Source organism: Ylistrum balloti, unplaced genomic scaffold, assembly GCF_031769215.1.
Source record: "Ylistrum balloti isolate Yb309-2 unplaced genomic scaffold, AGI_CSIRO_Ybal_v1 Utg370448, whole genome shotgun sequence".
Taxonomy (NCBI): Eukaryota; Metazoa; Mollusca; class Bivalvia; order Pectinida; family Pectinidae; genus Ylistrum; species Ylistrum balloti.
The window spans coordinates 960,056-975,281 of NW_026782298.1; the positions used below are offsets into that span (position 1 = coordinate 960,056).

Below are 15,226 nucleotides of genomic sequence, written 5' to 3' on the forward strand. Positions count from 1 at the left end.
AATTTGACCCTTTTGACCACGCCCATCAGCCAGGAAAAACATGGGCATACTATCTAGCTGTCATCCTTCGCTCAAAATTCTACCCAAGTTTGAAATATTTCAAATGGAAATTAAACAAATTAGGCTCAAAAATCTAATTCTCCTATATAAACTGTAGTAAACTTTCTGAGAAGAAGTTGAAAATTTGAATTGTTTACGGGTGCACAACGCACAACACCGGACAATGGTGATTGCAATGGGTCACCATGAGACTCAGGTGACCTAGAAACCTCTCATTCTTCCTACCACAACTCTTTCTGGTTTGATTAACTAGTTATCCATGTATTCAGATCTAGAAACATTTTCAGATCTATTTGTAAAGATTTTCAGATCAATCTGTAAAGAATTTCAGATCTGAGATCAATATGTAAAGAATTTCAGATTTTCAGATCAATCTGTAAAGAATTTCAGATCAATCTGTAAAGAATTTCAGATTTTCAGATCAATCTGTAAAGAATTTCAGATTTTCAGATCAATCTGTAAAGAATTTCAGATTTTCAGATCAATCTGTAAAGAATTTCAGATCTGAGATCAATCTGTAAAGAATTTCAGATTTTCAGATCAATCTGTAAAGAATTTCAGATCAATCTGTAAAGAATTTCAGATCAATCTGTAAAGAATTTCAGATCAATCTGTAAAGAATTTCAGATTTTCAGATCAATCTGTAAAGAATTTCAGATCAATCTGTAAAGAATTTCAGATTTTCAGATCAATCTGTAAAGAATTTCAGATCTGAGATCAATCTGTAAAGAATTTCAGATTTTCAGATCAATCTGTAAAGAATTTCAGATCTGAGATCAATCTGTAAAGAATTTCAGATTTTCAGATCAATCTGTACCAAGAATTTCAGATCAATCTGTAAAGAATTTCAGATCAATCTGTAAAGAATTTCAGATCAATCTGTAAAGAATTTCAGATCAATCTGTAAAGAATTTCAATTTTTTTCAGATCAATCTGTAAAGAATTTCAGATCAATCTGTAAAGAATTTCAGATTTTCAGATCAATCTGTAAAGAATTTCAGATCAATCTGTAAAGAATTTCAGATTTTCAGATCAATCTGTAAAGAATTTCAGATCAATCTGTAAAGAATTTCAGATCAACAGTAGATTCACATATCAGTTACAGATTTAGTAGTAGAAATAGCTACTTAAGATTTCAATATGTACAGCATAAATAAAGGGAGATAATATCTCAGAGCTCTGTAAACATTCAGCATTACACCAGTCGCCTCGATGTCCCTGGTGTACATCACTTCTAACCAGTCACCAATTAATTACTCTTATTTAAATCATAAGTTTTCCTCACTACAATGAATCAAAATACTGCACAAAGACAGGAAGTTTTCTCCTCACACAGAGACGTACAGAGTTTTTGTTGTTCTAACAATTTTTTTCATTGAAGTCTTGAAATCTAATTTTATGTTCAATGCATCTAATTTTCACAAAATGATTCCATATTAGAAAAGAGTGAAACATAGACCTTCTGGAAAATAACCATGTTACCGTAAATTTGATGGTGAATGAAAAATAAACATTTAGGATTTCACTTGTAAATGATTTTGAAAACTTATGGTTTGTATTCATGAACACGGGTGATAGGTGAATTGATGTAAAGATTTCCATGCCCTGTCAAGTTACATCCATGTCATATTGCTACATCAGTGTCCTCCTCAGTCAGGAGGAGCTCGCGTCCTTGATAACGTGCTCCTCGCTTACGGATTATCACCACAACAGCAATGATGATTGCTGCTACGAGGACGAGACCACCAACTGAACCTCCAATTATCATGGCAGTTTCTGCAAAGTAAAGGTGGAAATAACTTAGTTAGATAGTGAAAAAAAAAAAAACAATTGTAGGGCATATACTAGAGATTATAACAACTGTCAGACCCTCCCTGTTGTCAGTGTGACTACAGTATCACTGTCAGACCCTCCCTGTTGTCAGTGTGACTACAGTATCACTGTCAGACCCTCCCTGTTGTCAGTGTGACTACAGTGTCACTGTCAGACCCTCCCTGTTGATCATCAGTGTGACTACAGTGTCACTGTCAGACCCTCCCTGTTGTCAGTGTGACTACAGTGTCACTGTCAGACCCTCCCTGTTGATCATCAGTGTGACTACAGTGTCACTGTCAGACCCTCCCTGTTGTCAGTGTGACTACAGTGTCACTGTCAGACCCTCCCTGTTGATCATCAGTGTGACTACAGTGTCACTCTCAGACCCTCCCTGTTGATCATCAGTGTGACTACAGTGTCACTGTCAGACCCTCCCTGTTGTCAGTGTGACTACAGTGTCACTGTCAGACCCTCCCTGTTGTCAGTGTGACTACAGTGTCACTGTCAGACCCTCCCTGTTGTCAGTGTGACTACAGTGTCACTGTCAGACCCTCCCTGTTGTCAGTGTGACTACAGTGTCACTGTCAGACCCTCCCTGTTGATCATCAGTGTGACTACAGTGTCACTGTCAGACCCTCCCTGTTGTCAGTGTGACTACAGTGTCACTGTCAGACCCTTCCTGTTGATCATCAGTGTGACTACAGTGTCACTGTCAGACCCTCCCTGTTGATCTTGAATATGATTATAGTATTACTACCAATACTGATGGTTAAGAACATACTGATTCCAGGGGGACTACAAAACTGCCTTTATTACCGTAAATATTCGCGTATAGTACTAAAACTATGTCACTTTTGATTTCTACTTACTGTTCATCCCAGGGGTGGAAGTAGGCTGGTGCTGACTGGCAGGCTGAGGAATTGCTGGTTTGGTTGGATTTGATGTATCAAGGGGGATTTTTAATATAGCTGAAACATTGACAAAAGAAAAGTCAGGGCAACCTAAACACAGTCAGACAATGCTGCTTTACAGACATAAAGAGTGTTGAAAAAATTAGATCATTCAAGATAAACCGGGGAATATAGACCAATCAGTGTAGATATACAGGGGAATATAGACCAATCAGTGTAGATATACAGGGGAATATAGACCAATCAGTGTAGATATACAGGGGAATATAGACCAATCAGTGTAGATATACAGGGGAATATAGACCAATCAGTGTAGATATACAGAGAGTTATAGACCAATCAGTGTATATATACAGGGGAATATAGACCAATCAGTGTAGATATACAGGGGAATATAGACCAATCAGTGTAGACATACAGGGAATTATAGACCAATCAGTGTAGATATACAGGGGAATATAGACCAATCAGTGTAGATATACAGGGGAATATAGACCAATCAGTGTAGATATACAGGGGAATATAGACCAATCAGTGTAGATATACAGGGGAATATAGACCAATCAGTGTAGATATACAGAGAGTTATAGACCAATCAGTGTAGATATACAGGGGAATATAGACCAATCAGTGTAGATATACAGGGGAATATAGACCAATCAGTGTAGATATACAGGGGAATATAGACCAATCAGTGTAGATATACAGGGGAATATAGACCAATCAGTGTAGATATACAGGGGATTATAGACCAATCAGTGTAGATATACAGGGGAATATAGACCAATCAGTGTAGATATACAGGGGAATATAGACCAATCAGTGTAGAATATACAGGGAATATAGACCAATCAGTGTAGATATACAGGGGAATATAGACCAATCAGTGTAGATATACAGGGGAATATAGACCAATCAGTGTAGATATACAGGGGAATATAGACCAATCAGTGTAGATATACAGGGGAATATAGACCAATCAGTGTTGATATACAGGGGAATATAGACCAATCAGTGTAGATATACAGGGGATTATAGACCAATCAGTGTAGATATACAGGGGATTATAGACCAATCAGTGTAGATATACAGGGGAATATAGACCAATCAGTGTAGATATACAGGGGATTATAGACCAATCAGTGTAGATATACAGGGGAATATAGACCAATCAGTGTAGATATACAGGGGAATATAGACCAATCAGTGTAGATATACAGGGGAATATAGACCAATCAGTGTAGATATACAGAGAGTTATAGACCAATCAGTGTAGATATACAGGGGAATATAGACCAATCAGTGTAGATATACAGGGGAATATAGACCAATCAGTGTAGATATACAGGGGAATATAGACCAATCAGTGTAGATATACAGGGGATTATAGACCAATCAGTGTAGATATACAGGGGAATATAGACCAATCAGTGTAGATATACAGGGGAATATAGACCAATCAGTGTAGATATACAGGGGAATATAGACCAATCAGTGTAGATATACAGGGGAATATAGACCAATCAGTGTAGATATACAGGGGAATATAGACCAATCAGTGTAGATATACAGGAATTATAGACCAATCAGTGTAGATATACAGGGGAATATAGACCAATCAGTGTAGATATACAGGGGAATATAGACCAATCAGTGTAGATATACAGGGGAATATAGACCAATCAGTGTAGATATACAGGGGAATATAGACCAATCAGTGTAGATATACAGAGAATTATAGACCAATCAGTGTAGATATACAGGGGAATATAGACCAGTCAGTGTAGATATACAGGGGAATATAGACCAATCAGTGTAGATATACAGGGGAATATAGACCAGTCAGTGTAGATAAACATATGATAGATCAAATAGTTCTTAAATAAATCTTATTCATTCAGAAATCAGCTATAATTTCTAGTAAAGGGATCAATACTTACGCCCGATAGTCTTCTTTCCAACAAACTGGCAGATGCCATGAGAGGACAACTGGTAGTCATATGCACACAGACATCGACTGCTAAAGCAGGCCTCACCTTGGCTACACTGTGGTTTTCCCAATGACCCAAACTCACAGGACTTATTGTATGTTGCTATAATATTAACAAAATGACATTTACAAAACAGATATTATCTATAACATCTAAAAGACTGGGAATGTTAATATCTCTAACCTTTAACACACAGGTGATGTTGATATTTATAGTCTCTAACACATAGGTGGTGTTACTATTTATAACCTCTAACACACAGGTGATGTTACTATTTATAACCTCTAACACACAGGTGATGTTACTATTCATAACCTCTAACACACAGGTAGTGTTACTATATATAACTTTTAACACACAGGTTATGTTACTATTTATAACCTCTAACACACAGGTAGTGTTACTATATATAACTTCTAACACACAAGTTATGTTACTATTTATAACCTCTAACACACAGGTATATTTACTATTCATAACCTCTAACACACAGGTAGTGTTACTATTTATAACCTCTAACACACAGGTAGTGTTACTATTTATAAACTCTAACACAGGTTGTGTTACTATTTATAACCTCTAACACACAGGTAGTGCTACTATTTATGACCTCTAACACACAGGTAGTGTTACTATTTATAACCTCTAACACACAGGAAATGTTACTATTTATAAACTCTAACACACAGGTAGTGTTACTATTTATAACCTCTAACACACAGGTGATGTTACTATTTATAACCTCTAACACACAGGTAATGTTACTATTTATAACCTCTAACACAGGTAGTGTTACTATTTATAACCTCTAACACACAGGTAGTGTTACTATTTATAACCTCTAACACACAGGTGATGTTACTATTCATAACCTCTAACACACAGGTGATGTTACTATTTATAATCTCTAACACACAGGTGATGTTACTATTTATAACCTCTAACACACAGGTGATGTTACTAATTATAACCTCTAACACACAGGTGATGTTACTATTTATAACCTCTAACACACAGGTGATGTTACTATTTATAACCTCTAACACACAGGTGATGTTACTATTTATAACCTCTAACACACAGGTAATGTTACTATTTATAACCTCTAACACACAGGTGATGTTACTATTTATAACCTCTAACACACAGGTGATGTTACTATTTATAACCTCTAACACACAGGTGATGTTACTATTTATAACCTCTAACACACAGGTGATGTTACTATTTATAACCTCTAACACACAGGTAATGTTACTATTTATAACCTCTAACACACAGGTAATGTTACTATTTATAACCTCTAACACATTGGATCAGTCGGAATTGTTCAGTTCTGATTTATCTTAGTTAATTGAACATGTATGTTTCAAATACTGTTGAGTCAAATTTCCTGGCTTCGTTTCGCAGGACTGAGTGTGACTGGTCAATCATATCATGGTTAACAAGCCCTACTGCAGGGCTCTCACACCCCATTTTGGGACTGGGGCCCGTGGCCCTTAGAATTGGGAAAATAATGGTGTTTTCCTTAGAATTGGGAAAACTTCGGGTCTAAATTGGGAAAAAAAGATACTATTTTGCATTGGGAATTCGGCCCCAAATCTGGCAGATCAAGAGCCCTGTATTGTAATTTTCATACAATATTTATATCAAAACTTTTGATTTCAGTGAGTTATGTGTATTAAAGTGGGTGCAGGTCCAGACACTGCAATTCAACGACGAGTGTTTCAGATTACAATTTTTGTTTTGTATGTGTACTTATAATTGTTTACTCAAATGATATCTTACTTACTTTACATATCTTGTTCTTAATTACTATTGGTAACTACTGGAGACAGAGTAAATGATGATGGTGATACTCCCCTCATTATTATAAGGTAAAAGATCTGGCCCCACTTGTATAAAACAACTCAACTTCAGATTTCCTCAAGTCGAGATTTTTCTCAGCTAATATCTCCTTGAAAATATCTTGTATGAAAATTCCTCAAGGAATTTCAGGACATCCTAGCCGATGCCTTCTTCCTGTTCCTTGAGAAAATTTTATACAAGCCGTTTTTGAGGAGATATCAGCTAAGGAAAATCTCAACTTGAGGAAATCTCAAGTTGAGATGTTTTATACAAGTGGGGCCTGGTATAATAACACCCTACCAACGTCCAGTAATTTACAATATGTACATACCTGAGGTGATTTTAATGGGTGTTGTGGTTGTTGAAACGGGCTTCGCAGTTGATACACTAGTGCCAATGAACTCATCGACATTACACACTTTTAGTGGAGATAGCGTGGAGTTGGTTGTGGTGGTACATCTAGTCACAGGGAGGTCATCAATGGTTATGATGTCTCTCTGTAAATTCTCTGGCCAGTCAGTAATCACACGGCCAAATAGAGTTGATGTTAGGCGAACACGTCCTGATATCTAGTCATGAAAATATTTGTGTTTAGCGGGAAAACAATTTTAAAGTGTGGTGACGAACCCAATATCTTGTTGTCAAAACCTACTGTGAATAATAAAATTTCTCTAAATGTTAAGCGAAGGAATAAACACAAAGTCAGCATGGGCTGACATAGATATAACAGGTTCTCACTTAGGTATATCAGGGGTTGACATAGATATAACAGGTTCTCAGTTAAGTATAGCAGGGGCTGATGTTGGTATAGCAAGGGCTGACATAGGTATAGCAGGGACTGACACAGGTAAAGCAGGGGCTGACATAGGTAGAGCAGGGGCTGACATAGGTATAGCAGGGACTGACACAGGTATAGCAGGGACTGACAGAGATATAACAGGTTCTCACTTAGGTATAGCAGGGGCTAACCAAGGGCTGACACAGGTATAGCAGGGACTGACACAGGTATAGCAGGGACTGACAGAGATATAACAGGTTCTCACTTAGGTATAGCAGGGGCTGACCAGGGGCTGACATAGGTATAGCAAGGGCTGATGTAGGTATAGCAGGAGCTGACATAAGTATAGCAGGGGCTGACACAGGTATAGCAGGGACTGACATAGGTAAAGCAGGGGCTGACATAGTTATAACAGGGACTGACACAGGAAAAGCAGGGGCTGAATAGGTATAGCATGGGCTGACATAGGTATAGCAGGGGCTGACGCAGGTATAGCAGGGACTGACATAGGTATAGCAGGGACTGACACAGGTATAGCAGGGGCTGACATAGGTATAGCAGGGGCTGACATAGATATAGCAGGGACTGACATAGGTATAGCAGGGACTGACACAGGTATAGCAGGGACTGACAGAGATATAACAGGTTCTCCCTTAGGTATAGCAGGGGCTGACCAGGGGCTGACACAGGTATAGCAGGGACTGACACAGGTATAGCAGGGACTGACAGAGATATAACAGGTTCTCACTTAGGTATAGCAGGGGCTGACACAGGTATAGGGGCTGACATAGGATATATCAAGGGCTGACATGTAGGATATAGCAGGGGCTGACATAGGTATAGCAGGGGCTGACGCAGTATACTGACATAGGTATAGCAGGGACTGACACAGATATAGCAGGGACTGACATAGGTATAGCAGGGACTGACACAGGTATAGCAGGGGCTGACATAGGTATAGCAGGGGCTGACATAGGTATAGCACGGACTGATATAGGTATAGCAGGTACTGACACAGATATAGCAGGGGCTGACATAGGTATAGCAGGGACTGACACAGATACAGCAGGGGCTGACATAGGTATAGCAGGGACTGACACAGATATAGCAGGGGCTGACATAGGTATAGCAGGGACTGACACAGGTACAGCAGGGACTGACATAGGTACAGCAGGGGCGGACAGATATAGCAGGGACTGACACAGATATAGCAGGGGCTGACATAGGTATAGCAGGGACTGACATAGGTATAGCAGGGACTGACATAGATATAGCAGGGACTGACATAGGTATAGCAGGGGCTGACATAGGTATAGCAGGTACTGACATAGATATAGCAGGGACTGACATAGATATAGCAGGGACTGACATAGGTATAGCAGGGACTGACATAGGTATAGCAGGGACTGACACAGATATAGCAGGGACTGACATAGATATAGCAGGGACTGACATAGGTATAGCAGGGGGTGATTTGGATGCTGTAGGTTTATCTCAAAGAAGTGTTATATCATTATTGTTTCCAATTTGATCTAATTAAATCTACATATTATAAACGGGGATGTGGTCACTTCTTTAACTCCAGGTCCATGTTTAGACCCATCTCTGCGATGACCCACTTCAATAAACATCATCACGGAAGGTATATGCAATCACAGTGGTTTCCATATCAATATCACACAAACCTACCCTGAAGGCGAAGCTTGTAGCATTCTTTCTCCGCAGTTCCACATATAGCTCAACTTCAGCTGTGTTATTTCCAACTTTCTTACTCAGACCTACAAAGAAAGTAATCTAATCAAGTCTACAGCATTAAACACAAAAAGCCCAGAGAGCATATTAGGATTCACCATTTCCTAAATCTAACTTCAGTGAAATTAAAACATAGTATATAAAGTTAAGTAAGATTTTTCTAAAGTTTTACATCTATGAGGCTGTGGGAGATGAATACACATATTAAAGAAGATGAATTCAAAGTTCAAACAAACATGAAAATCAACCAAACATTCAAGCACACAATTCCATCCTAATTGACAAGCCATCAGACTGATTTACCTGGTACTGGGATGCTGTCGTTGTGGACTACCATCTGATGAATGCTGCTGTTAAGGGTAGGCAGCTGTAAGCTGAATTCCATGGCGGGAGGGTTGTTACAGTGATGGAAAATCAACCCCAGACACACATTAAACTCGATACTGACAAACTGTAGAGAAATAAAAGTAATTGGTCAGATTTGAACAGATCTCTGACAAACTGTAGACATACATCAGTAATTGTACAGGCTGGGAGACAGACCTCTGTCAAACTGTAGACACACATCAGTAATTGTACAGACTGGGACAGACCTCTGACAAACTGTAGACACACATCAGTAATTGTACAGGCTGGGACAGATCTCTGACAAACTGTAGACACACATCAGTAATTGTACAGACTGGGACAGACCTCTGACAAACTGTAGACACACATCAGTAATTGTACAGACTGGGACAGACCTCTGACAAACTGTAGACATACATCAGTAATCGTACAGACTGGGACAGACCTCTGACAAACTGTAGACACACATCAGTAATTGTACAGACTGGGACTGATCTCTGACAAACTGTAGACACACATCAGTACTTGTACAGACTGGGACAGACCTCTGACAAACTGTAGACACACATCAGTACTTGTACAGACTGGGACAGACCTCTGACAAACTGCAGACATACATCAGTAATTGTACAGACTGGGACAGATCTCTGACAAGCTGTAGACACACATCAGTAATTGTACAGACTGGGACAGACCTCTGACAAACTGTAGACACACATCAGTAATTGTACAGACTGGGACAGACCTCTGACAAACTGTAGACACACATCAGTAATTGTACAGACTGGGACAGATCTCTGACAAACTGTAGACACACATCAGTAATTGTACAGGCTGGGAGACAGACCTCTGACAAGCTGTAGACACACATCAGTAATTGTACAGACTGGGACAGATCTCTGTCAAACTGTAGACACATCAGTAATTGTACAGACTGGGACAGACCTCTGACAAACTGTAGACACATCAGTAATTGTACAGACTGGGACAGATCTCTGTCAAACTGTAGACACATCAGTAATTGTACAGACTGGGAGACAGACCTCTGACAAGCTGTAGACACACATCAGTAATTGTACAGACTGGGACAGATCTCTGTCAAACTGTAGACACACATCAGTACTTGTACAGACTGGGACAGATCTCTGACAAACTGTAGACACACATCAGTAATTGTACAGGCAGTGAAATAATGACCTGTTACAATATGAAGGTAATTCTAAAACTCAGGAGTTTGTACCCCAGTTCTTTCTCTGGGTAGACAGCATCAGCCGTTGTTGCTTGTTGCTGGGAAGTCAAGGCCAAGATTTATCACTGGGAATGCAATATGAGTTGTTGTTTGTTGTTAGGAATTTGGAGGCAAGAGATATCCCAAGGAAGGCAGAATGAGCTGTTGTTTGTTGTTCAGGGTTTTGGAGTGAGAACTATCCCTAGGGAGGCAGCATGAGCTGTCGTTTGTTGTTCAGGGTTTTGGAGTGAGAACTATCCCTAGGGAGGCAGCATGAGCTGTCATTTGTTGTTGGGGGTTTTGGAGTGAGAACTATCCCTAGGGAGGCAGCATGAGCTGTCGTTTGTTGTTCAGGGTTTTGGAGTGAGAACTATCCCTAGGGAGGCAGCATGAGCTGTCATTTGTTGTTGGGGGTTTTGAAGTGATAGCTAACCCTAGGGAGGCAGCATGAGCTGTTAATTGTTGTTCGGGGTTTTGTGTTGTGGTGCTTGGAGATCCTGAGTGACAACTATTCCCATCACTTACATCTAAGATATATCTGCCTCCACAGTCCAGCTGTTCACACTTGTCATGACTGTGATCCTTACAGGCTATGTTCACACCCTTCCCCTGTCTGCCCTGATACTGGTTGATGCCTTTGGACAGCCTTGTCCATGGGGCACACTGACGCAGAGACTCTTGAGGAGAAGGCTGGCTTTCCACGCCATATATCAGAAAACCTGTCCAAAAACAACAGCATAGGTCACAGCGAGCTGGAACCTTTCATTTCTTCATAGAAATAATGTTACACATACAACATTACAAAAAAAATGTTTTTAACGTATTGTATGAGGCTAGCGAAATAAATAATATTTATGCTTTAAATGGAAAGTGTTCATCATGGGGAAATTACAGGCATATACTTCATTCAGGCATTTAACAAAGCAATGAGTATAATGTTACACTACAATAACATTAGAAATTGTTGTAGTGTATAAAACATCTATAAACATTAATGACATTACACCTTAAATGGGGATTATTCATGGTATTACCTCCCCTTAATATTTGTTTTATAACAAAATGATGTAATCTGCAAGATGTTAAAATAAAGTGTAAATTGCCTGGAGATGGCTGTAAGGCCTGATTATATTAGTGAAACACAACGACTGATGTGCCCACTTCAATGTATTTCAATCTTCAGAATGGCTTCACATGATCTCAAACTCAGTTTTCATTAAAATTCACAGAAATATATTCTAGATCACAAAACAAAAATAATATGAGGTTAGTTTGGCATCATATTTGTGCGTGTTGATTATGCATAAACCATAAAGAAGAAAATACAATTTAATTATGACACAACAATATTTATAAAATATAACATTAAACTACTGTAGAGTTGTAGTTAACTTTATACTGAACAGTTGTAGTTAACTTTATACTGAACAGTTGTAGGTTAACTTTATACTAAACAGTTGTAGTTAACTTTATACAGAACAGTTGTAGTTAACTTTATACTGAACAGTTGTAGTTAACTTTATACTGAACAGTTGTAGTTAACTTTATACTGAACAGTTGTAGTTAACTTTATACTGAATAGTTGTAGTTAACTTTATACTGTACAGTTGTAGTTAACTTTATACAGAACAGTTGTAGTTAACTTTATACTGTACAGTTGTAGTTAACTTTATACTGTACAGTTGTAGTTAACTTTATACTGAACAGTTGTAGTTAACTTTATACTGAACAGTTGTAGTTAACTTTATACTGTACAGTTGTAGTTAACTTTATACTGAACAGTTGTAGTTAACTTTATACTGAACAGTTGTAGTTAACTTTATACTGCACAGTTGTAGTAAACTTTATACAGAACAGTTGTAGTTAACTTTATACTGTACAGTTGTAGTTAACTTTATACTGAACAGTTGTAGGTTAACTTTATACTGAACAGTTGTAGTTAACTTTATACTGAACAGTTGTAGTTAACTTTATACTGTACAGTTGTAGGTTAACTTTATACTGAACAATTGTAGGTTAACTTTATACTAAACAGTTGTAGTTAACTTTATACTAAACAGTTGTAGTTAACTTTATACTGTACATTTGTAGTTAACTTTATACTGTACAGTTGTAGTTAACTTTATACTAAACAGTTGTAGTTAACTTTATACTGTACAGTTGTAGTTAACTTTATACTGAACAGTTGTAGTTAACTTTATACTGAACAGTTGTAGTTAACTTTATACTGAACAGTTGTAGTTAACTTTATACTGAACAGTTGTAGTTAACTTTATACTGAACAGTTGTAGTTAACTTTATACTGTACAGTTGTAGGTTAACTTTATACTGAACAGTTGTAGTTAACTTTATACTGAACAGTTGTAGGTTAACTTAATACTGAACAGTTGTAGTTAACTTTATACTAAACAGTTGTAGTTAACTTTATAATGAACAGTTGTAGTTAACTTTATACTGAATAGTTGTAGTTAACTTTATACTGAACAGTTGTAGTTAACTTTATACTGAACAGTTGTAGTTAACTTTATACTGAACAGTTGTAGGTTAATTTTATGGTCTGGATAATCAGCATTCTATTTATCTGTCACACTGGTTACATTCAAAGCATGCATGTATGTTAATTCAATGAGGCCGAGAACTAAACTAAAAAAAGGAAAAAATAAAATCATATATATGATCGACTTTTGACAGCTGGCTTCCTGGAACTTTTTGCATTTAGAACTGTGTGAACTAACAATGGTTTAAAAAGTATCATGTCCTACAAAATATTTGTTCAAGCATTTATGTATATTTGTACGTCTGATTTCCTGCTTATGTGATTTCCTGATTAAAGTGTGTGACTAAAACACAGAATGATACAATTAATACGGAACAGGGAAACATGGCACTGCGGATGGCAGCATATTCTATGTTACAATGTATAGTGCTATCATCACTAGTCCCTGTGAGCATTAACTACCATGCAAGTGTGTCTTGAAATTCTATCAAATTGACAAAACACAATGTATTGACAGATGTTTCTAGTTTGAGAAAATACAAAAAAATATTACTTTGCATTATTTGCATCTCATAGACATGAGCTTACCCTAAAGCAGTGCATATTTTATATTATTGACAACAAATATAATTTGGCATCTTTTCAATAATTAAACAGGTTCTACTCTAAATATAACACATACAGAATATATGGTCAGTGTCAAAAAATATAAGCCACATTTTCAAGAGGGTGAATAAAGACAAAAAAGGTGATCCTCTGGCAAGCCGTTTTGTTTGTTATTTATTTTATTTTATGACACTGACCGTTCTGTGTGTGTTACATTTCTGTCCCGAGCCAAAATACAACTTATATTTGAAGGCACTGATCATGTATTCTATTTATCCTGCAACACCGATTGAAAATCAGACAATCAAAACTTCATCAATTCTATTGCTCAGTCTTTGTTTACCTGACATTACGCTGTATTGGGACTCAGATATCTGAGACCTTGACTCATGATTTTCCTGTGGGACTCGCTCAAATTTTGAAGACAAACAATATTTCTTAGCAATATAAATGGGATTTATTAAAATTTCAGTAAAGTGTTCTGGACTCATCGGAAAAATCCGACAAAAATACTTAAGTTGGGACACTACTTCACTATATATGCTTTAATATTAGTTGTGTTTGCCTTATCAATACAGGTTACATACAGGCATAATACTTATATATATATATATCAAGAAATTTAAATAACAAATATCGGTTACAATTTATTGAAAAAGTTGAACAACCCGATGGATTGATTCGCTAACTTTAAATCGTGTTCCAGGGTCAAGTATAGTCTTACTTGATCAAATTAATCATATATACATGTACTAATTTATATTTACGCATAAGTATTTATCACTAATTTTGCTGAATTAATTTTTCTCTGGTCATGTGATGAGGTGTAGAGATCGTTCACCTGTGACCAGGTGACAATAAACAAGATCGTATCGAACAGAAACCAGTGCAATTCTAGTATTACATCCATACATTATATTACTAAAATATGACTGAATATGACAAGTCTACTGTCAATAAAAACATTACCAGTAACCGTGAGCCAAACGTGAAATAGCCACTGTACTCCCATCCTGAGTGTCTTCCTCGTATGTTGGGTAAATTGAAATTACAAACTGTCAGATGTAAACGACATGCAGGGCCAACAAGTAATTGCACCAAGCCAGACATTATCAGATTTTTCTCCAAATACATATTATAGAAGTGTTTCCTGTATCTTATCCAGAATTATTGACTATTTTTCCTTGCTGGTTCTATAGTATGACGGATAAATTTGTATTTCGTTTTAAATATGCCGTAATATTTATTTCCCATGTAAACAGAACATGTAAACAGTGGTTAAACATGTCTTTCTCTTTCGTTTTGCAATATGTTAAGCAATAATTTTAGAAGATAGTACATTAAATAATATACATATATATATTATGAACTTCCAACGAGAAAGTAGTATTA

The 15,226-nt window shown here is 37.3% G+C and overlaps 1 protein-coding gene across 1 annotated transcript; it reads right to left on the reverse strand.

The window, feature by feature from the left end:
- Nucleotides 1–1,087: 1,087 nt before the first annotated feature.
- LOC132554870 (uncharacterized) lies at nucleotides 1,088–14,848 on the reverse strand. The gene is made up of 8 exons (XM_060219195.1): nucleotides 14,804–14,848; nucleotides 11,257–11,450; nucleotides 9,459–9,606; nucleotides 9,093–9,181; nucleotides 6,957–7,194; nucleotides 4,727–4,879; nucleotides 2,745–2,843; nucleotides 1,088–1,836 (listed from the first exon to the last, which is right to left on the reverse strand). Exons 1-8 carry the CDS (start codon nucleotides 14,844–14,846, stop codon nucleotides 1,685–1,687), a joined length of 1,116 nt encoding a protein of 371 aa, XP_060075178.1. The 5' UTR covers nucleotides 14,847–14,848; the 3' UTR covers nucleotides 1,088–1,684.
- Between the last annotated feature and the right edge of the window lie 378 nt (nucleotides 14,849–15,226).